The sequence below is a fragment of the Suricata suricatta genome, chromosome 8, assembly GCF_006229205.1.
Source record: "Suricata suricatta isolate VVHF042 chromosome 8, meerkat_22Aug2017_6uvM2_HiC, whole genome shotgun sequence".
In the NCBI taxonomy this organism is placed as follows: Eukaryota; Metazoa; Chordata; class Mammalia; order Carnivora; family Herpestidae; genus Suricata; species Suricata suricatta.
The window spans coordinates 97,552,593-97,576,977 of record NC_043707.1 but is presented as its reverse complement, the minus strand read 5'-3'; the positions used below and the strand labels follow the sequence as shown (position 1 = coordinate 97,576,977).

The following is a 24,385-nucleotide window of genomic DNA, read 5'->3' as shown; positions in this document are numbered from 1 at the left end:
TTAAATCACAAATAGACACCCCCGGCCACCATCCCTTCAGGGATGAGAAGGTCTCAGAAGAACTCTGTGCCATTAGATCAGGGACCAACACACTGGAAGGATTCATGTGGCCACTCTCCGTGGGTGGTCCTGGTAATTGCACAGACCTAGTGGATTGTAAACTGGGGGACCAGGTCTCCTACCAAGGCACCGCTGGGCCAGCCCGACTTCACTTTTTTTCAGAGTTGAAAACTCAACTAACCTTTAATGAGGCAATCTTGGGGAACCTTGTTTTCTTGGCAGTGCACTCTCAGATAAAGGGGCTGGGGACGGGGCGGGTGGGGAGGAAGTAATGAAGTCCAGATGTGGGCACACTGAAGCCCGATCCTGAATAAACAAGTCCTGGAGGTATGAAGCTCTTCTTCTTGTCTCTGTGGCAAGACATCTGCGTGTGCTACAGAGCACGTTCCCAAGGGCATCAAGGACCGTGTTTAAGATTTTAGGGAAGCAAACGGAATACTTTGCCTGGCGGTCTAAGTCCTCTGACATCCCCTGGACTAATGCTTTTGATTTTCTGCCCAAAATGCAGGGCTTGTGAGTTTTCCACACGTGTATTGAGCACCACGGTCTGTGCCTTGCACTGGAGGCTAGCAGTTTCAAGTCAGATCAGGCTGCTCACTGTCTCTGCTGCAGCTAACGGGGTCACCGAGCAAAAGATAAGGCAGTTCCACACAGTAACTGCAAAGACAGAGGCAAGCCCAGGGAGCTCCGGGACCTTTGGAAAGTGGGGAAAGAGGCAACCAAGGAATGTTCCCTGGAGGGGGGATGTCTGCTTGGGGTTTATTGAATATGTACCATGGGCAAGAAGAAAAGCCTGGTCTCAGCCTTCCAGGGACCTATTATCTAGCTGGGGAGACAATACCCAGACACACATCACATTACCAGGCAGAAGTACTGAAGGTGCTATTTGTCAGCCTGAGATGCAGCAGGTTCACCCTCGGGCCCCCAGCACCTGCTTGATTATCACTGTGGAAGGCAGGCAGGCTTTATAAGGCAGCAATGGTACCGTTATTTTATTTCATTTTTTCAAAAGCCTTGCTTTTGAATCAGAAGACCCCTGGCCTGGCCTGCCACTGATTAGTTATGGGGAAGTCATTTAATATCCTTGATCCCCAGTTGCCCTAGCTGTAACAATCAACCTCCCAGAATCACCACCCGGTGCAAATAAGGGAATGTGCACATAATGGGCACTCTGTTAACCGTACGACACTCCAGAAGCGACATGGAGGATTCTCGCCGATGCCACACATGATGTCCCTTGATTGAACCTCCCGAAAACCTACAGAGTTGGGGAACTACCGTCACCATCTTACAGAAAAAGAAGGCACAGTTTCTTTCCAAGGGGGTCTGACACAGAAGCACAAAATGAAAAAGCACAAAAGTTAGGAGTATTATTACAGAAGTCACATTCGATAGGATCTGAGAGGAAAAGTCGAATTTATATGGCCAGAGGGAGAAGGGGATTCACCCATGACTCATTCACACATCAAGGCCTGGATACTAAGAATCTATAAAAACCACTTGCAGGGTCTGACCAAGGCAAGCACTGAGCCCACGTTTATTTAAAAAGAATACTGAGTATTTTTTCCATCTTAAAACCTTCATCCCTAATCCCCTCACAGTGCAGTACAAGGCAAACCGAGAGGAGGCTGGGTAGGGGGTGATACTTGACGGTTTTGCTCCTAATCTCACTGCTGCTAGAATCATTAAACCTTTACAAGGCAGGGAGAGGAACTGCTGCTTTGTGGATTTGGAAGGAATTCCTATTATGTTATAATTCCAGAATCCGAGATACATCTGAAAAAGAAGTCAAAGCGACTAGAATTTTCCACATCTCCTGCCATCAAAAGGTGTCTGCTTTCCCTATAATTTCTGATGATTTGCATCTCTAGGTCACATTCGAAACTGTACCTCCATCTCACTCTTTCGTTGTGGGGCCACTCAAACTGGAGCAGGGGCATCTAAGTCAGCCAAGAATTCTCTCGTTGTTTTAAACAAACCTCAGGTCAGCAGGAGAAGGTGCGGGCAGCAAACAGCAGGATGATTAGATTTCCAGACCCAGGTCCCCCCCAACCTCCAGTCCCCCTCCCTGACCGTCATTCACGCCCTCTGATCAGAAGCAGGTCCTGGATGGAGCCAGCCAGGCCCTATGACCAGTCATGATGGGAAAGTGGGAAACGGGTTGTTGTTGTTTAATTTACACTGTATATAGCTTTTCCAGAATCGAGTATACTAAAGTGAATTACTCATTTTTCCTCTGAGGTCTTGCTTCTGCTTATTTCCATACTCCCGTCCTTAATGGCAGGTAAGTGGGTAAACAGACCTCGTTATGAGCCCACATCTCACACGTGCCCCCAGTTGGATCCAGAGGTAGAGGTCCTTTTGCAAAGAGCACTGGACAAAGAGTCAAGAGATCCGGTTTTAGTGAATTAACTACAAAGAAAGAGCAAGAGACAGGATGGGTTCCCACACTGGTGTTCCTTTCCTGATTCTACTTTGATTAGACATGAGGTCTTTGCAAAGTCACTTCACCACTTTTTGACTGTTTACTCATTTATAATGAAAACAACACTTACTGAGTATGCTCCAGGTGCCAAGCACTGAGTGATGATTTCCATACATCATCTCATTTAATTCTGAAAGCCTTAGGGGTGCCTGGGTGGCTCAGTCAATTGGGCGTCGGCTTGGGCTCAGGTAATGATCTCATGGTTGGTGGGTTCGAGCCCCCATATCAGGCTCTGTGCTGACAGCTAGCTCAGAGCCTGGAGCCTGTCTTCGAATTCTGTGTCTCCCTCTATCTCTGACCCTTCCCTACTCATGCTCTCTCTTCTCTCTCTCTCTCTCTCTCTCTCAAAAAATAAATAAAACATTAAAAAGTTAAAAAAAAAAGAAAACCTTAATAAGTAGACGTATTATCTCCATTTAACAGACGAGCCTACTGGGGCTCAGCGGGGTTAATTAACTGGCTACACACTGCACAGTAGGAGTTCAGATAGGCACTGGAGCATGTGCCTTTAATCCCAGACTAAATGGAGCCCTGTAAGGTTGCCCAGCTGTTGGGGTTTCGGCACGGAAACAAAGGACACTAACTATATCTGTTTTGCCTATTGTTTTGGGGTTCTTTGGGGAGGGGGCCGGAGAACTATAGGAGAGCGCTCTCCACACCTATTTTGCTGACACTGTACGGGCTGTGGAAGCCATGGTGTTGCCCGTCCAATAACCAAGGCTACAGCACATGACTGACTGTTTCAAGGAAACCTGGGAGGTCAGGGAGGATTTTAATTAAAACACCAACATGACATGAGGAGAGCAAGTCAAACTAAACTCCTAAAAGCAGATTTTGTTTCAGAAATGCTAGCATTTCAAGAGGAAGAAGGGGCTGGTCTTGGCCAACGGCAGGGAAAGAACTGCTGACCAGGGGTTTTGCCTGAGGAAGGGAGAACAGAGGAAAAGCACAGCCTTCAGAGAAGCCCCGTTAGCACCCTATGCCCATCTGCTACAAAGTCCGTTCCCACGAATAACGATATCTGATTCTTAGAGCAATGCTCATGAGTGAACCTGACCGCAGGTAAGGAAAATGAGGGCTAGACATGGTCATGGTTTTCCTGATTCTCATAGTTGGGGGTGCCACGGCCTCTGAAGAGCTCCAGCATGCTGGGTCTGGGAGCAGCCCCACTAGGGCAAGCCAAAGCCAAGAACAACTGCATGTAGAAAGAGCAGAGGGCATGTGACACTGTGTCCCTGTCCTATTCTTAGCTTTACCACTCCTGCGTTATAGTCAGCTTCCTAAAAGCACTCAATTAACTGATCACACCAAGTGTCACAAACACCTGTTCAAACCTTAGTACATGATACAGTACAATCATGTGCCTTCTCTCACAAACGTCTCTTCCAGGAAAAGCCCTTCTTCCCACAGAACTCAACCCTACACTGTCCCTTTGGAGCAAACGGTAAAATTAGATTTTATATCTCTCAGTTTCTGAACACAAAGATCCTCAGTCCACCTTTAAGAAACTACTAGTGTTGCCAAATGGACTGTTTTTATTTTAAAGGTTGGAAAGAATTCTACCAGCCCCCCTCCCTCCTCCCCGCTCCCCAATTTCAAACTGTTGATTGTGTGCCTGGTTTACGATGTTATTAAAAAACAAAGAAGGGTCTCAAAGTTTACAACCAACCCCCAGAGTGGGGAAGTCAAAAGAAAAACTTCATGAAATGTGGCTCGGTACCATCAGCAGCTTGCATTTGATCCAGAGTAGGCATGAGTAGACAAATGCCGATCCCTTAAGCAATGACTTTGGGGAGGACAGCCACTCTGCATTTGCAATCAAGGCTGAAAAAATGGGAAGAGGGCTTCGAAATAAAACAGGGATAGGCCTGATCCCCAGTTTTTACTTGCTGTAGACTTTGAACATTTCATTTAACCCCTTCAAGCTTCCAATTCTCCACGCATATCATGGGAGCACGAGCACTCAATTCACATGTAGTGTTCTTAACTCCAGCTTCCTTCCTTCTCGGCTTCTCATATAGGCCAAAGATAAGCTTCCAGCCTCTGGCTAATATAAACACGACTCAAGGATCTGAGAGAGAGAATTTATGATCTTGTTGGACACGACGCCTATCCCTTATGCCTACATGGCTGGGGTTCAAGGGCAAAGAACAAACAGACAATATTGGATGTGTGGAATGGCCATCTGTGAATATGTATGACTCACAGATTACAAGAGTGGATTACCATCAATTACTCTCTCGAACGCCATAAATGGACACATCTAAACTAAGGGGGTGACCTCCCAAGTAAACCCCAAGTAGGCCATGCCCCAATTTCCACAAGACTAACATTGCTCAAAAGAATTCTGGACTTTGTCAAAGTCCATGACACATCTGTGCATCCCCAGTGAGGACTTCATCCTTTAAGGGAAGATCTGCGTGTACGTGTAGACTTTATACTTGCTCCTGAGTAACCTGCTCAGAAACTCGGGAGTCTGCAAAGTATTTCCATACCCATGCCCTCGCTTACGCCTCAATACAGCACTGTGAAGCAAGGGAGCCACCCCTGGCTTTAAGCATGTACACCTTGTCAGTGGAGTGTGGGGTCTAGAATCTGGGTCTCTCGATGCCAAGTCCCAATTTTATTTTCGTTGTACCATGACAGCCCCTGGATGAGAGAAGTAAACAATATGCCAGAGAATACCCATGGCATGGTCACCGTTACAGCGGCACAGCCACAGGGTGAAGACAGCAGAAAATGCCTGTGACACCCCTTCTCTGGGGTTCAGCTCTATGGCTTGGAAGTCAGACTCTGGGGTAAGGGACAAACGGGTTCAAATCCTAACTCTACCACTCTAAGTGAACGCAGACAAACTATTTTCACTCTGCAGACCTCAGTTTCCTAATTTGTACAAGAGAGATAGAAACAGTATCTAGACTTCACTGGACGACTGTGAGGATAATGCATGCAAAGCATTTTAGAGAGGGGTTTGGCATACTTTTAGAAGATGTTCAGTATATACGTGTGTATACAGATAGTACTTTTAGTACGTGCTTTTAGTAACAGTATTAACCACATGAAATGCACACAATTAATCAAATGACATTCTACTTGAGCTGCCAACCTCCGCTGGCTCAGATACTCTGAAACGTGTTACAAGGAAAGCCGGACAGGCTCAGCATGGCTGCCCGGGCGCTTACCGCAAGGATGGCGATGACGATCCCCACGGCACAGAGCACAGCGTCATTTATGGTCTCGCCAGTTTTCACAGGGTACTTGATGCTCTCGTCATTGCAGTAAAACCCTCGGTGGTAAGGCTTGATGGTGCTGGTCTCGATGATGAGGAAGGGCAGGCCCGCTGGTCCACATGGAACCGTCACATACACCCAAAAAAAAAAAAAAAAAAAGAGGGAGGAGAGAGAAAGGGAAAACATCAATAAAAGGAGGCGGAAGAATGACCTGCAGCAAAGACCACCCGAGACAGCACCACCGACGGGGACAGACACTGGTGCATTTGCAGCTGGGGACAGCCCAGAGCGCGATCAGCGCCTGCAGGCCCTTTCCATCCTGGGTCCCCATCCAGGAAGTGCCAGGAGGAGCAGAAGAGCCAGGGCAGGAGCTTTCCCACCGTGCTACAACACCCTGCTGACATCAAAGTCCAATGAGTGATCATTCCCAACAGGGCCTCAAGTCCAGTGAGGTGTCATTCTCCAAGTGCATGGGACATCACCATTCCCCTTCGATAAGCTCATCCTGGGCTCTGCTGCTTGGAGCCATGAAGGCCTTGGAGTCAGATAAGCTGAATCCCAGGTCCACCAATTGCTGGCAATGTGACCCTTGGTTGTCATTCCATCTTTCTGAGCCTCAGTCTCCTCACACATGAGTTGTAGGAACAACAGAGGAGAACCAAGCACACACAACTTCCAGCGTAGTGCCTGGCACACAGTAGCTGCTCAGTGGTGCCCTTTTCAACCTTTTTCTTCCACTGAAGAGTCACTACCAAGACTAAGCAGAGCTGAGCAGAGGGCCCTGCTGCCTGTAGCTTTGGAGTGGAGCCCAAGGGCGTCTGGGAGCACCAGGCCGCTCCTGCAGCTGCTGCTGGTTTATCAGTGGCTAGCTCTGATGCCATTCTCTTAAAGGTCTTGGCAAATGGATTCAATCACCTGCCAGGAAAAAGCAAAGCAAAAAGCGAAGGCCTCCAATATCTCTTGCCTGGTCACTGCAGCAGCCTCCACATCGATCTCCTGACCTTCACTGCCTCTCACACATATCTACCAGTTCACTTCCGGTCCATGAGTATGTCACTGCCTTGCTTAAGTCTCTTCAGTGGCTCGCCATTGCACAGGATGAGATAACGTCCCCAAGTGTGACCTCTGGAGTTCCCCATGACCCAGACCTCCCTTCTCCTGACTCATGGTGGGCTGGCCCCCTTGACACAGCCTCCAAGAAAACAGGACACAGCGACTCTGTCTCAGTTCACACTGTTCTCTGAGACTGGAAGACCTCTTCCCCTACCACCCACATTCAACACCTAGCTGCAACGCCACTTCACTAATTTAAAGGTGAGCCAGTGAATGTTAGGGCAAGAGACGACCAAGAAAAACACCCTGTTAGCAGTCATCAACAATGTGTAAGGTACGCATTCATTCCGGCATTGGATCCTCCAACAACCTGAAGAGGTCATTTTAAACCACTGCTTAAGCATATGTCATTCATCTTCAAGTGAAGAGAACAGAGACTACGTGAGAATGTTCAGCTCATTCCGGGTCTCTTAGTCTCCCCCCAAATGCCTGAATCCCTAACTTAACTTCGCAAATTGGTTTCATCCAACTGTGAATTTCATTACCTGAAAAAGCCCAAGATAAGCGGTGGCTTAAAAGATAAAATTCCATTTTCATATTTTTCAAAAAGAATTAAATTCACGTCACGTTGCTCGAAGCCCCAGACCGCCTCTTAAAAAAAATGTACCATGAACTCCCACAATTTTTCAATTACTTTGGTCCAGACCAGCAGTGATAAAAATGCTCACTTTCTAAAAAGTGTATTTATGTATCACTGTGCATACACACATGGATTTATTTGGTTTTATTCTTTGGATTTATTTGAATTCTACGGCTATTTATTTTGTGACCCCTAACTGCTTCCTGCTAGAACAACAATTTACTTTATCAAATTCATACTCGTGCTTTGAAAAGAAAGAAAAAGCAACACACCATAGCATTGTGCCTGACCTTCTCAAAGTAAACACAGAGGAGCCCTGGAAGGCAATAACCATTAGTTCCTGAGACCGTGTCTCTGCAAAGGAGTGAAGTGGGAGAGGCGAGGCAGAGAGGGAATGCTGGGGCCAGGAAGGGGCAAGAACAGTCAGCTGATCTTTGGGAGTGGGGCGCTAGGAGAGAAAACATATCCTATGGGCCTGAACCATCTTCATTCTACCGCCTCGACAGTTTAAAATGTGGCCAAGTTGGCTATGAAAAGTAGCCAAGAAGCCAGCAGTATGATATTAATAGTCTGCTCTAAAGCTCCACACGTCGTGATAAAAACCTTGAGCTCCACGTCTGAGGCCGGCCGCAGCCTCTGTGGTGCCTGGGAGCCAGAGCGTTGCTAATAAACTCAGGAAGGGAACAGATCCCGAGCGCCTTACATTTGGGCTATGCTCTTAGGCCCTGGCTTCTATTTTTAATGGTGTTCACATGATAGGCCTGTAAAACATATGTTTCTAAGGACAATAAAACACATGGAAAAGAGCTGTGGAGTGAGACAGAACTGGGTTAATGACCTTGACTCTGCTCCCTGCAACTTGAGCAAGTTGTTTCACATCTCCAAACCGCTCTTCTCATCTCTGCAATGGGAAGAGTGCAGTCTAGCGTGGGGATGGCTGTGATGATGTCATCCACGACTGCACGAACCCATTCATTAATTCGACAAATAGTCTTCAGTACATACACGAAATACAAAGACGGCATGAACCCTGCCTTCCGGGAGCTTCCAATCTAGGAGGGGAAGATGTCATGGAATAAGATCCATACAGGAAGTGGCTTTTGTTAAAGGAAACCAGGCAAAAGCACTGGGTCATTTCAGCTCCAAGTCTGGCGCGCACTATGGATGCTCAATAAATGTTAAAAGGATGAAAGGGGGCGGGAGAAGACAGTCCCACAGAGAAGGTTAGTAAAGAAAATCTGTTTATTCCGTTCTTTTGCCCTCTCTTAACCTGGGAGCAATCCAAATCCTTTCTCTTCCTCCTTTGCCTAAGGCTTGGGGAGTTTCCGGTTCTGATTATGTGGGTGATGTCCACAAAGAGACAAGAAGTTGGATCTGAATGTGTTGTTTATTTTCTTGAAAGGCATGGAGATAGCATTTAGAAAACCCAGTGGCTTTTTCTGTCTCTCCTACAAATCTGTGGTATGATTGGGGGTGATGCCAGTCAAGTCTTGACTTTGCTCCAGAAGACCGTAACCTCGGATTCCCTTCAGTTGACAGGAAAAGCATAGACATTTTCTCCACTGGGGCAGCTGGTCCTCTAGACACAGCGCCATGCCTTCCTTGCCTCTCCAGGACTCAGGGAAGAGGCTGTTCTTTTCCATAGTGGGCTCTCCATTTCCAACACTGGCACCATCTTTATGACCAACCACTATAGTCCCTGATCAGTTATTTTCAAAAAACTTCCCAATGCTAGTGACTAGGAATCTAGAGGTGAATCCAGCATAGTACCTGCGCTCAAAAGGCTCATGGTGTTTTAAGAAAGTTACAAAAACGAGCGCACTCAAATAGTTCTAAATGGGAAGACTGATGTATGTATAGAGCATGGGGAGGGTCCACAAGACTTCTCCACCAGGGACACTAACATGGCACATAGAGGATGGGAGGCTTGAGGGAACTCTTACCGAGTAGGGGGTTTCTGGGGTCCAGGGACTGAATGTAGTTCAGTACTCAAGAAACTCAATGTAGTTTGGGGATTTCAATAAGGCAGTCGTCACAACTGATGGCCATTACAAGGACACGATTTTAGATTTGGCTACAGAGCTGGAAGAGACACACGGGAGACAATGAAAGGAAGAAAGGCGAAGTCAGCCCAGACAATGACAATGGTAGCTAACATTTACTAAACAACTATTTTGTGCCTGAACTGTGCTGAGGAACCCCACACAAATGACTGTCATCTGGAAAATCTGGATGTCTACTATGTTCCCGGCACCGACTGGGCCACTTATGTCCCAACCTTCAAGTGGCCCAAAGGCTAATGGGAGAAACAGTCATAAAAATGAACACATTCAGTCACCTGAAGGTTCAAAAGGATTAAAGTGACTTACCAGAGACACTTGTATTGATAACTTAGTTAAAGCTCAGCAAATTTCATGGCCTTTGAAGAAAAAGATGCTTTATATGGAATAGTCAAGGCAATAGCGCAGGCGATTACTCAGTGAACATTCACCACATACACATCTGCGCTCAGTATCTAATTTAACTAACACACTGAAGCCAATATCCTGGAATTTAGATTCATCTATAATGAAAGGTACATTACAAGCTTTTTGCAAAACAAACAAGAAGTGTGTGTGTGTGCGTGTGTGTGTGTGTGTGTGTGTGTGTGTGTGTACACACCATCTGGTGATTCTAGACCCCAATTCAAAGCACTTCTCCTTCTTTTAATCAAGGATCAATTAACTTCCTATACCTCCAGGGACCTCTTGGGATATGTAGGCTGCAGAGAGGTGAAATACGAACTCACTGACAAACACTTAATGGGCAGAAAATCAAAGCATGAAGAAAGGCCCCTGTGTTGGGTTCAGGCCTTTGAAACTTCTTGGGCTTTGAAAAACTAACACTTGAGCAGGTTGGGTGGTTTGGGGGTGGGGTGTAAAAAAACACAGGATAAGTTTTTGTGGCCCACCCATTGATAAAGTCATGTGGGAAGTGTTACCAAAGTGACCCAGCCCCACAGCCCTGCTCCCCTCAGCCACAGCTTCACATTGGCACAAAATTAAACACAGCCTCCTGCTCTCAAAGTGCTTTTTTAGGAAGGGAAGGAGTGGGGGTGGGAAACTGAATAAGAAATCTTTGCACTTGGGCAGGACCCACAGCAGAACCCAACTCCGAGGGGCTGCCTGTGACTCCTAGATATCAAGTCCTTCGAGTGCCTTGCCCAGAGTTGTCCAACTTGCCACTTTATCCGATCTGTGGTTACCTTAAAATAAGCAAAGTCCAGGATTTGTGAGAGTAATAAGTAAACTATATCTGCAGAAAGCCTACGCTCCTACCCACAGAAGAGCACTGGGTGCAGAATACGTGTGTGGGTATCAAGCTCGGGCTAACTGCTCTAGTCAGGCAGCTGGGGAACTCTACAACAGCAATTTCTACATCTTCCCTACAGTGTAGACTTCACGGTTCTGTTCATTTTACAAATGAAACGCTGAAGCTCAGACACTGAAAACTGCAGGCTCATCTAAAGGGCAAAGCCGGCAAATGGACCGATATGGAGCAGATATTAGAAACAGTGACTGAAGGGCGCCCGGGTGGCTCAGTCGTTATGCAACTGACTTTGGCTCAGCTTATGATCTCACAGTTCAGGAGTTCGAGTTCCAAATTGGGTGAACTCAAGCCCCGCGTGAGCCTCTCTTCTCTCCCTCTCTCTCTCTTTGCTTCTTGTGGGATTCTCTCTTTTTCTCACTGCCTCTTGCTCACTTGCACCCTCTATCTCTGAAAGAAAGAAAGAAAGAGAGAGAGAGAGAAAAAAAAGGAAAGAAGGAAGGAAGGAAGCAAAGAAAGAAAGAAAGACAGAAAGACAAAAAGATAGAAAGAAAGAAAGAAGGAAGGAAGGAAAACATCAGGCTTCTGATTTCAAGCTTGGAATCCAATTAGGAATTAATATATCTGAATTTCCACAACAGCTGTGAAAATGTACATTATTATTTTCATCTGAACCCAAAGAAAGCCGAGGCCAGTTTTGTAACTCATCCAAGGTTCCCTCATTGAGTCAGTTGGTTACTGGGATTTGAACTCAGGTCTGTCTGTCTTTTGGTTCATGTTTTCTTACTCCATGACCTGACCCTCCCTTTCTTTATAAATGTATTCCCTGTTAAAATATGACCAACTGATATTTTTTTTAATCACTTAAGGCCAGAATGGTCAACCCAACTACTACTTAGAGGTTCAAAATACAAATATTTATGTTGCTCGTAAGTGACAAGGTTTCTATTTAAAGTAATTAATTGCTACTGGTCTTAGAAGTATGCAAACTTTCTTTGGTTTACGATTATTTGTCCAGATTTTTGTACTGGACACAATCCAGATGAGACAAAACTGAGTTTACTCTGAAGGCATTTCCTACCTTTGAAAAGGGCTGCCATGAAAAACACTTGCTGTGGGCTGGTGTGAACAGGCAATGTTCTGGGTCTAGGGGTTCTCCTTGACAAATGGTCATTCTTCAAAGCTGGAAGGTCCAGCCTTTTCTTTACAAAAAGAAGATTGTCATAACTGAAAGCAACTCCATGGGAGAAATGAAGAAATCAGTGGTAGATCCAGTCCCGGTGCCGGGTTTCCTGAGTCCAAATCCAAGGCCTTCAGTGCAATTTGTCAAACATGTACTGACAGTCCCTGAGTCCTGGGCACTGTTAGGTGCTGGGGACACACAGTATTGAGATACTGCACTGTTTTAGAGTTTCTCAACATTGGAAAGTCTCAGGTTCCGTGACAAAGGGACATCTGTCTTTAGTCTAATTGTGGGTGTGAAAAAGAACTTTGGATGGCCTTTCTTATTTGAAAGTGCTTAAAGGGAAAAAAACATTTTCCTCTCCAAAATAATATCGGCCACCTTAAAACTCTTAGCTCTGGCAGTTTTGGTCTTTTCATTTGGAGTTCGAAAGGGGGGTCAGATCCACCAGAAACTAAAAAACAAACTAGCCAATAGCACATCATTCAGACCTTTCAGGAAGAGAACCCCAGTCCTCTCTTGCTGACATGATGTGTCTAATTTTTTAGTGAGCTCCACACCCAATGTGCAGTTTGAACTCACGATCCTGAGATCAAGAGCCACATGCTCCACCGGTTAAGCCAGCCAGGTGTCCCTTGACATGATATTTCTAGTAATACACAACTACTGAAGTTAATAGGACCTGTAATTGCTCTTCCCCAGGTCAAATTGGGTCACCTCCTTCCTCTTTTGACCCCTCTTTTCAGTAATGATGAGAGTAAATTCACATTCATTGGGTACCCATACTATGTGCCAGGAGCTCTGTATACATCAACTGATGTAACTCTCAAAACAATCCTCTAAAATAATTATTAATATACAGCCAAAGTATTGAGAGTCAGAGAGATTATGCTTTGCCACTGCTGCTAAGAGCAGTGTCACCAGGATCCATCATAGAATACCAAGACCCTTAAAGTTCATTCAGAGAGGGGCCAGTTGGCCTTTCTTGCTAAGTATATAGGAAATACGTCTATGTAGATATTAGCAAAGCTACAAAGCTCTGAAAAGTATAGACTGGCCTTGAACGAGGATAAAAAGCAGGGCTTCCCCCTTAGATGTTGAGATGGACTTAATACAGATCCACCTACTCTCCTGCCTCAGTCTCCCTTGTGTTTATTTCCGAAACGGCTCCCCAGAGCTAGGACACAGCGAGAATCTCATGTGTGCGTGGGGGTTTATTAGCTCTTACATAAGTAATCACATTTGATCTTCCTAACAACTCCAGGAAATGATGTCTTAACATCTGGATTACAGTGCCACCGGCAAACTCCTACTCATCCCGCAAGATTTAGCTATCTCTTCTACAAAGGATTCATGGAGCCACGGAAGCCACTCTGGCAGTTGCTTGTTTTCAATTTATCTGTGAACTACAGAGTCAGGCAGACAGGATATCACGTCTTACTTCTCTCACTTGCCATCCTTATTGTATGACCTTGGGCTAGTCAGTTTACCTCTCTGAGTTTCATTATCGTTCAATAGGACCTTGTACAATGTAGAGTTCCTTATGAGGACTGAGACACAGCTTATAAAGTATCCAACTGCCTGGCTCCATAAATGCTAGCTCCTGCTCCTGGAGGAGCAGGTATACCTTTTAAGCAGGTATAAGATGTGATCAGAGTTCAGTCAAAAGCTCACTCACACTGCTGTGGGTTTGCCAGCTCCTTCCCAAATGCAATCTGATCCCACGGGAAAAGCATGCTCATAAAATCCTGGAATCCCAGGGACTTCTTGGGACTGTATAAATAGAAGGGGCTTCAACAGTGGTTAGCAGGACCTGGCACCCTGATGCTGAGAAGAAGTATTACGGCAGGAACCCAGCCACGTGTTGTCAAAGGGTCACACAAGGCTGAATGGGAGGTAAGTCCGTAGTGGTGAAAAAAACCTTTTATTTTCCCAACAGTTACGCACACATTCATCAGCAGGCAAGCTCCCACCCCAGCCATGCTGCCCAGGTGTACACAAAACACCAGGTTCACATGGCGGTAAAATAAACAACATGTGGACTGGCAGGACATCAGACACCTGGGAGAGCCAAAGTTCCAGATAGTCCAAAGGCAAGGCCAGCGCCAGACGCGGTGCCAAAAATGAAGAGTTGGAGCGTTACTGGAGACGCTGTGAGAACAAAACCATCCTGGTAGGCATCCAAGGCCACCGGGGTCAAGCTGCATGGTCCGACCTCGGTCAAAGGTCACAGACTGGCAGCCCATGGCAGAGATGTTCTGATTGGACACTCATTGCTTAAAATTTTTTAAATGTGTATTTATTTATTTTAAGAGAGAGTGCGAGCAGGGTAGGGGCAGAGAGACAGGGAGAGAGAAAGAGAATCCCAAGCAGGCTTCACTGTCAGCGCAGAACCTGATGTGGGTTTGAACTCACAAACCACGAGATCATGACCTGAGTCATCAAGAGTCGGACGCTTAACCGGCCGAGGCTCCTAGGCGCCCCTATATATATGTTTTAATCTTAACCCTGTCCATGTGTTCAACTATAAATCCAAGGATTTTTTGTCCATCACATTCTAGCACTGTAATCATTCCTTTTCTGTAAGCCCCCCACACTAGCCAATAGCCTCTTCAGAAAAGGGCCCATATTTTATTCATCTCTGTATGCCCAGCACAAAGACTAATTCCTCAGGCAGAGTGGGTGCCCCCCAAATGTATATTGGATAAATGTATAAAGGAAACAAACTAAAACCCAGATGACCTGGCTCTGCCCCAGATACAGTGTACGGCTGGTAGATCCCTTTCTCCCCACCCTTCTGAATTTTAATCTGATCTCTCTCACATCTCAAATCCTGTTTTTCTAGCACAATCCCCTGAAACAACACACCTCCACACATCCTCAGGAGGAGCAGACAAATCCATCAGGAAATTATTTACGGGGAACATAACCAGCTTCAAGTCTCGGGTTGTTGGGCTGGATGGCTTTGAAGACCCTAAAGTTTCAGTTTCCTAATCTTTTCTATGTAGTGAAACTACCAGAAAATACTTTGTGGGGCACCCCCAGGTAAGGTGAGGAGGCTGCCACTCAGTGACTCAGCTGCCCAGCCCCACCCCGAGGGCTAAGGGACCCGGTTCAGCCCACTTCTGCCCCACTTCCTGTGATCCTCCTGGGAATCGCTGCCCAGAAGAACGCTTCCAGTCGGAGGAAGCGCACAAATCTCGAGAAAGGAACTCAGATCCGGGTTTGAAAACCAGTTTTGCCACTTAAAATCTTTGCAACCTTCAGCAAGCTGCTGAATTTCTCAGAGCCCTGGTGTTCAAAAGAGGAGGTCCACACCCACCTGCAAGGGCTGGGAGGGTGACAGGTCATGCGGCAGGTGTTTAACAAAGGCTCCTTCCCAGCCCTCCCAGCCTGATAATCGGCTACCCAGCTGTTTACATGATGCCAACCAATCAGCCCGCTTGACTGGCTTCCTCAAGAAGGTGGCCAGACTCAGCTGGTCCGAGCTGTGGCAGCTCAGACAGGGACCGTCACCGGAGTTCAGTGAGGCTGGAGCGATTCCAGCGGGCTCGGGGTAAGACCAGCCTCCCGCCCCGAGCACACTCCTCGTTCCCAGCCTGTCAAACGTTCCTTTTGTAAAACCCAGAAACCTCCTTCCAATCTGACAGCCACCACCTGCACAAATAATTCAGGGATGCAATTCTGAAACTGAATACAAGCCCCCAAAGCTGAAAAGTCTGAAGTCCAAAATAATCCCTTTGACCTTTCTGCCTAAATGTTTGCTAATCATTTCTTAATTTGTAGTTTATTTCCTCTCTATGTGTCGTACTCGAGGGCTGCATTTTCGCTTTAGAAGTATCCAGGGAGTGAATGGCGTTACAAAACACCTGGTGAAAGTACAAGTCAAAGTTCTTTCCCTGACATCTGAGGCTTGGTGTGTGCCCCACCGAGGTTTCCAAACTGCACTGGGTGGTGAAGAAAAAGAAGGAGAAAAAGGCTGCTTTTGAAGGAGAGTCCTAAGTGGGAGAATCACGGGCTACAGAAATTAATGAGAGGTGGCCCCTGCCCTCTAGGAACGCATACTCTGGGGAAAGCGTGGCATCTGGGGAGGCACACTCCTGATGCAGCGTGACAGGAATGTCCAGGGAACACGGAGGACACGTGTTAGCATGTGATCAGCAGCCAGCAGACACATGATACCAGTTTATTGACTAATCCCATAAACGCATTTCAAAGATTCCTTGCTGTCATGTAGGTAAGGCCATACAAAAAAAATTTTTTTAATAAAAAAAAAAATGAAAATTCAGAACTGGAAAGATTTCCCTGCCCGCACCCCACCCCCCGCCCCGTAGTGAACAAGTTAACAATACTGCTGTTGCAAACTACCTCGTCTCCCACCCAAGGTTTAACCCTGAGGAAAAATGAGAAAAGGAATCTGAGAGAGCCCATCTAATTCCACAAATGTGGAAAAAATGCTTAAAAAAAAAAAAAGGGAAAAGTGGCAGATAAAAATGTTGTTCACTCCGGAAGAAATGTCTGAGTCAGGGGAAAAAGGTTTCCAGTTTAATCCTCACCAGGACTACTATGTGTTGAAGGAAGTTGAATCCAAATAGATGGATCGGGGTCATTCTACATTGTGTGTCTATCCTAGTGAATGATGCAACCTTTCACCTACTGAATAATGAAGTCTCAAGGAGCTGGAGCTGGGTTAGTTCAGCCAATGTCCTGGAGCACAACATGGTCTCCACGTCAGCCCTGGCCTCGGTGAAGAGATGCCTGCTATCATAGTGAGTTGGGAGTGTGAAGGAAGTTCCTTTGGGCAAGGCGACCTCAAAAAACTAATACCAACCAACAGTAACTGACAATAAAAATGACCCATATTCATCGGTGTTCATTCCATGGCGGGCTACCTCTATAGACTCCCTTCTGCTCTCTCAGGCTCTACAAAACGAAAGGGCTGGTTTCATCAGGTGGCTTAGGGACATTTCTAATTCAGGAGTTTTTGCCTTTAGCCTAGACATTCTGTAACAAACTCGGGCTTCATTCCCATGGCGTCATTATAGAGCAGATATACCACCTGCCTGCCATCCCCCTGGGGTAACTGAGGAGTGTGATACTTTCTTTTAAGTTGGGGAAGAGAGCCTGGCCAAGCAGAGCTCTCCCGAATTCAAAGGTGCTCATTTATAAACAACGGCTTCAGAAAATGGCTCCAAGTCTGCAGGCCTTCCCATACAAACTGCATTAGCGATAGGTCAAAGAAGCAGGTTAGCAGCAAAAATGCGGCACGGGGACCCAGAAGCGGGTGGAAATTCGCATCAGCTACTGAAGCCCACTGGATACTCTCCTCGGTGATTTATAGTTGGACCTCTTTTATTCCTCCTTAGTAATCCCTTCCGGGTCAGCGGTACCAGCTAGAGTTTGCCAAGGCCCAAAGAGAAGATGAGAAACACGGTCCCAGAGCAGCTGAGCAGAAATGCCACTGGGTCAGGCTGGCTTTGCACAGTTCCGTGCAGCCACCGCAGGTCCTATCTTTGGCTGCTTTTGCACAGACTAAGAAGGGGTGGCCCTGGCGAACTGGCGGGCCTTCTGCAGTGGGAAAGCCATGTCTCTGGGGCCACCCTCAGTTGCTCTGGCAGCGCCTCCCCCCACCGGGATGGGGATAACAACGTGTGGGCATTCAGATACAGGAGAACTGGCTGCAGTAAAAAAAAAAAACAAAAACCCACCCTAGGTGGTTTGCTATAGGAACTCTATTGTTCCAGAGGGAAGCTCTTTTGCCAAAACTCTCCAGGAAGCCACAGCTCTGTGATGCATTTTTCAGCTGTTGAGAGAAAAGGGTAGTTCCTGGGATGTTTCTAAAATGGTACTGGAAGCCAGGCCCTTAATCCTTGCAAAGCAGCAAGGAGCCAGCTTCCCTCAGAGGGACAGAATGTCTAGAGTCCTTCTTCCAAATAAAAACATAAAAACTCAACTTCCTTCCTACAACCTCTCCAAATGTGTGGACCAGGCAAAAGGGGAGAAGCAGGTAGTGCATCCCAAGGGGGAGAGGCCTCCTCTGTACCCCACCGCCCCTCGCAGCCCTGCCCACCTGACCTCTCTAGAGCAGTAAATTACAAAGCCCCCACTGTTCTCTCCGCCCATCCTCCCACATCCTCCCTCCCCTCCCCCCGCCCCCCCACATACATTTTTTTAAGGGCGAAATGCCAAATAACATTATTCCCCTTCACCATGGTATTGCCATGAGAGCTGCCTGGTATGTTTGCCTGAAAATTGGAAGGTTTTCATGGAAATTTCGGCCTCCACTACAGCTCTGCCTTTGTGGAAATGGACTTGGAAAGAAATGGAAGGGCCTCTAAATGGAACCTAATTGGGCAGACAAGAGCAGAGAGCAAGGCTCCTGGGATTGGCTGGGAGGCCCGAGGAGGACCCGACTGCCTTCGGAGGCCTGGATCAGGGCTCTGTGCACTCTTGGAGGCCGCCTTCTCCAGCCACTCACTCATCTGTCTGCACAGTGTGGCTCTCTGTAAGGGGCTGCCTCACCTCAGAGCAGGGTCCTGACCACAGAGCTTCGGGGGAGAGGGGAGCCCTGGAAGTACATATACATTACTCATAGGTTTCCCTGGCTCATGACGGCCATGACAGAGACTGTTTCATAGCCCTCCTTTTGTTTTATTTATTTACTTTGAGAGAGAGCATGAGCAGAGAAGGGGCAGAGAGAGAGGGAGAGAGAGAATCCCAAGTAGGTTCCATGCTTCAGTACAGAGCCCAACGTGGGTCTTGAACTCACAAACCGCAAGATCACAGCCTGAGACAAACCAACAGTTAGATGCTCAACCAGGTGAGCCACCCAGGCACCCCTGAAGTCTGTCTTAATCAACTGACCACCAGGCAAAATAAAAAGTGGTTTTTCGGGTTTGGTCAGGTTTTGTGACAGTTTGGACTTTGCAGACCTAGACAGGCGTCCCTCCTTCTCTGTTGTGGCAGTGTGACCCTAGATTAGTGAATTCTCAGAACCGCTGGGTCCTCCTCAGCCAAAGAGGTCATGAGGCCTGGAAGGGCTGCCGTGAGGCTTTCCTAAGATGGGGTGTTAAACAGCTGGGCACAGCATAGAGTAGATGCCTTCTGTTTCCTCCTTCCCCCCCAGAGCACGAGGGGAAGGGGACAGATTGCCGAGCACAGGACAGGAACCGTGAGAAATCATCTCTCCTATCACACTCCCTGTGCTGCTGGGAGCGAAACCGTGTATGTGGGCTCCTGCCTGTCCATTAAGATGACAGAATGGGTCTTGGGGAATTAATTATTCAACAAACCAGCCCTTCACAAATTTCGTCCAAAGGAATGGTTTGATGCCTTTCAGTACACTGACTATACAAAATACTGAAAGACCAGTGCACTTCAAAAGCCTCACAAAACCCAGGCCTGGGTTTGGCAGGAGTTCCACAGCCACTGGGTTTTTCTGTGTGTGGTTTATAATAACATGCAAGCCTGGTGCCAAGTCCGAATCTAGTAAGGGACTGCCAATTAGCAGGGGGCTTAGAGCTGCGGGTTCGAGAACTGGGGGAGCAGGTCTAATTAGGGTTCCAAATCACTTCTCTCCATCACCCCCTCTCAATCTGACACCAGGTATACTGGCCAATTGTTCGGCACATAACTTTCTGTATTCCTCAGCGCGCCTTGTTTCAAGATTCCGGCCCCAAAGGCTGGTGCTTATTTTCATGTCTGCTTTTAGGGGTAAAACTGGCGATTGAACAAAATTATCTTCTGGACCGGCTTTTAAATTTGGCCAGTCATCAAAATCATCAGTGGCACTCATGAAAGAACACATTCCAGGCCCTCCCCTAGATGTACTTGATAACTCAATCAGAATTCCCAAGACAAGGGCCTAAGAACTCTCATTTTTTAACGACCCTTTGAAATGATTCTATTCCTAGGTGACTTGGGAATCCCTGCTCTAAAAAGTAAAAACAGGGGCATCTGGGTGGCTCAGTTAGTTAAGCGTCTGACTTCAACCTAGGTCATGATCTCCCATTCCCAAGATTGAGTCCTGCATCGGGCTCTGTGTTGACAGCTCAGAGCCTGGAGCCTGTTTTCGATTCTGTGTCTCCCTCTCTCTCAAAAATAAACATTAAAAAAAATTTTTAAATAAATAAGTAAAAAATAAAAAGTAAAAATTTCATCTTTGTACTCAAGAGCTTAAAAAATTGATGCATAATATACATAAAATGCAATTTACTATGCATATACCAAATGAATACAATTTTGAACCACAATGAATATCATGTTTGCTGAGCACCTATTAGGTGAGAGAAGAGAGAAGGGAACCACTTAGGAGAATAATGCCATCAGAAGAGCTCACTGTCCAGGGATGCAGCAACTCCCAACAGACATGCCAGCCTTTCTTACACGGGGATCCTGTGAGACTACAAACCGTGCCTCTTCCTCGCTCTCTTTTTTGCCTCATGGTGAACTTTGCTTTCCAGTCTCTTTGCCAAGACGGCATCAAAAGAAACAAGATGATTTCAGACACCAAACATCAGAGGCCTATCTTAGAAGGCGAGGAAAAGCCTGAGAAACATATGGTTTCAAGGCCCAGGAGAAAATATGTGCCTTAGGACTGCCTGCTCTGAACGCAGAAACGCAGTGGTTCCCTCTACAGCAGACAGGGCCCCTGGCCGGGTTTTGAAAGAGCCCAAGGCTGGAGTCTTTCTCAACTCGCAGCCTCCATATCACCTGTTAAAGAGGGGACACTGGACCATGTGGTCACCCCCCACAGCAAACCTTTTCCCTGGAGCCTTCATCGACGTTCACTGCTGAAGTTTCAAGACTGGAAGAACTGCAGCTCTCCAGAACACTCTCTAAGAAAAGCTCCACCGAATGATCTCTGACCAGCTCTAAAATTAGGTTTCACGTACAGGAGCTTTCAAACAAGACTCGTTTCTTAGCCGGCAGAGACTGTGCTTTTTCTTTACCATCTGCAGTGCTGCGTACACAGTAGAGACTCAAAATGAAGGAAGGGGTCTAGGCTAGACAGTGGCATGGCCGGGCTGTTTTACAAAGATGACTCTGGCAGCCATGTGGAGGACAGACTGGGGCACAGGGCCCTTAGAACTAAAGCTCCCTGCTAACTGAGGTGTGACCAGCCACCTTCCCAAGGAAAAGCCTCCTGCATTCTTTAGACACATCCCCATCAACCCTGAATAAGATGTATTAAGGCCTCCCACAGCCTTGACGCCATGCTAGGTCCTGGCCAGCACAACTCAAATAAACACTGCCTGCTCTCCAGGAGAGTCTGGGGCTCTTTCCCTCTCTGCTCTAAACACCTCTCTGAAATGGACTGCTGCAGCCTCTCTGTTCAGACTCTCAGGTTATCTTGATACAGAGCACCATTCAGGAGCACAGCAATGTGTAGACTGCCAGAGGGATGATCCACGTACCGACAACTGAACCACAGTGGCTTGGTGCAGCTCGAAGCACATGGATTTTGGAGTCAGACACACCGGGAGTGTGTCAGACACATTTGGAGTCATCTCCACCTTAACCAAGTCGGCGCACCTCACAGTGATGTGAGAGGCATAAGACACTGGGTGCAAAGATGCTTAATGTAACACCTGGCGCACAGAAATGCCCAATAACCATTGCTATCAGGACTATGGGATGGTGTGTCTTCTGTAACAAGGAGAGAGGCAGGTGTTATCTTGGCCCACGAAGAAATCCACGGTTTATTTCATGTATAATTACTGAATATGTACCATGAAAGTCACCAAGCCTTTGGCTTTTTTATGAGACGTGAGTGATTATCAGAAAAAGCATAGGGTTTGGGGTCGATTCGATTTGCATTTGAAGCTTGCATCAGTTTCTTCTTAGTCTTGTGACGTTGGGCGAGCGACTAATGTCTTTAAGGCCATCTGCAAGATGGAGCTGGCTGAGCCAATCTTGAGGGGCGAGCGTGAAGTTGAAAGATATAGTACAATATATAAAGTGCACTCAGTTCATGGAAGTGATTGTTACTGCTGATGGTCTTCCCTACAAAATACACATCAGAATGAAGAAAGAGTTAAGATTAAGGTAGTCCTTTGTCCCCAAGTGGGAGCTCTTCATTTCCTTTAAAGCACTCTAGGGCAACAAGATATGCAGAGTTTTCTAAAACACCAGTGTCTTTTCAATGTTTATTTCCCGCTAGCGGAAAAGAACTGGGGATTTTTCTCAACACTTCAGGCTGGTTTGAGTGGAATGCCCCTTGGGACTGCTTGGGACCTTCACTTCATAGTGGCAGTCTCCAAGCAGATGGAAGCTAGTGGTTCCCTTTCTCTTCATTTGCTTTCTTCCAATCAATATTTATTATGCACCCACAATGAACAAAGGACACCTTTGAGAGCCCCTGGGGATGATCCCAGGTCAAACCCTTTTTTTAACATTCATGTGAGGACGTTAAGAAGAACAGTGATCTGCCCAAGTGCACTCACTGAAAAAGGGACTCAGGTACTTATGTACAGCACTGTCCCAAAGGCCCTACTCACAGGCTAAAGGGACAGTATCAAGTATGATGGGTGAAATTCGATCCAATCCTGAGTCCAAAACATCTACAAAAGACACACTGAGACGATTTAGCAATTTTGAGGATGGACCACATGTTAGATATTACTGAATACATGCTACTTTTCTTAGGAAACATGTGTATCTGGGGGTGTAGTATGTATGCACATCTGTGTACTTCTAGTTTGCCATAGTCACATGGAAGAACGAAAAACCAAGAGGGACCTACAAAAAAGACAGAGAAACAAGATAAAAATTGATGACCAATATGTGATACTGATTGTTTTTTCACTATGAAATGTGATCCGACTGCCAGGGAATCACTGGGGGCAAATGGCACCAATAGGAATGCAACATTGTAGAACAACAGAAAGTTTTAACAAAGCAGTGTACTCGACTTCACTTCATTTTAAAATAACGTGACTACCCAGGTTCCAACTGGTCAAACAGTTAAATTTAGCAGTTAATAACCATCATCAAACGTTGTCTCACACTAATCAAAGTCAAATCAAGGAAGGAATTCTTGTTTCTTTGTCCATGGCATTTTCAATTCATGAAGAGAAAACAGGATGTGAGGATAATGCACATTTCAGAGTCACAGAAGCCTAAATTCAAAGCTCACGTTACTGGACTTGGGATTCGTTTTCCCTGCATGTCAGTGGAAGAGTGTTATGGCTTGAAGTGTCTCCTCCCCACCTCAGAGCGTGACCTTACTTGGAGATGGGGTCTTTACAGAGGTAATTAAGTCACAGTGATGTCATTAGGGTGAATCCCAATGCAATATGATGAGTGACCTAATAAAATGGGATATTTGGAAATAGAGAGGCACGTACAGGGCATAGAGAGAAAACACAAAATGCAAACGAAGACCACCATCTCCAGCGAAGGAGAGAGCCATGGCGCATCTCTTCTCTCACAGCCCTCAGAAGGAACCAGGGTGCATCACTTCGACCGTGGCCTTCTAGCCACCAGAGTTGTAAGACCACGGATTTCGGTGTGTAAGCCACTCAGTGTGGGGTACTTCGTTATAGAATCTCTAGCAAACAGGGGCAATAGTACCTACCCCAGAGAGTATTAATTTGGGGGAGAAGCGGGAAGGAAAGCAAAAAGGAAAGAAGAGACTTCTGTGTGGTTACCGGGTAATCCTTAATACCGAATGAACGTAAAGGTGAGTAACGTTGATTATGGCATTCTCAGCAGCACAGAAAATCGCATGTATATCAGTATGTATATATACCTAAGTAACTGAAAGAAACTCAAATAAAAATGGCTAAAGGGAAATGGGCCCACGTGGCAGTAGCATTTGTGTTAGGTGGTGGATTATGGTGATGTTCTCCTTTTCCCCAAAATTTTGGGTAGTTTAAAACATCAGATGAAAAAGAAACTCATAGATTTAGAAAGAAAAGCTAAAACGTTTATGCTAGTGTAAAAATGACCTGGTTTTATCTGTTTCTTTTTCAATTTTTACAGAACAATTTATGCATCCCACACCCTGAGTTAGGCAATAGGAATACAGAAGTAAAAAGAGAAAGTCCCGGGGCGCCTGGGTGGCTTCGTTGGTTAAGCTTCCGACTTTGGCTCAGGTCATGATCGCACATTTTGTGAGTTCAAGTGCCACGTTGGGCTCTGTGCTGACAGCTCAGAGCCTGGAGCCTCCTTCAGGTTTGTGTCTCCCCCTCTCTCTGCGCCTCCCGTGCTCATGCTCTGTCTTTCTGTGTCTCTCAATAATAAAGAAAAACGTTAAAAAAAAAATTAAAAAAAAAAGAGAAAGTCCCTGCCTCAGATTTCACTGTCAGGGCTCTGCATAAATCTATAGTTATTCTCTATACCTTTCCAAATATGTATAGGAACATGGTATTTTCTCCAAATCTTCCTCTACTGTACAAAATGCTCTAATTCAAAGAGGGAAAGAA

At 46.3% G+C, this 24,385-nt stretch overlaps 1 protein-coding gene across 1 annotated transcript in view; it reads right to left on the bottom strand.

The window, feature by feature from the left end:
- The window catches only part of PLPP3 (phospholipid phosphatase 3), a 55,384-nt gene extending 34,647 nt beyond the window's left edge, over positions 1-20,737 (bottom strand). The window contains exons 1-3 of the mRNA XM_029945823.1: positions 20,670-20,737; positions 9,412-9,425; positions 5,728-5,885 (exon numbers count right to left, since the gene is read on the bottom strand). Of these exons, the coding sequence (XP_029801683.1) occupies positions 5,728-5,885; positions 9,412-9,425; positions 20,670-20,737 (240 nt within the window). The remainder of the gene's footprint in view (positions 1-5,727; positions 5,886-9,411; positions 9,426-20,669) is intronic.
- Between the last annotated feature and the right edge of the window lie 3,648 nt (positions 20,738-24,385).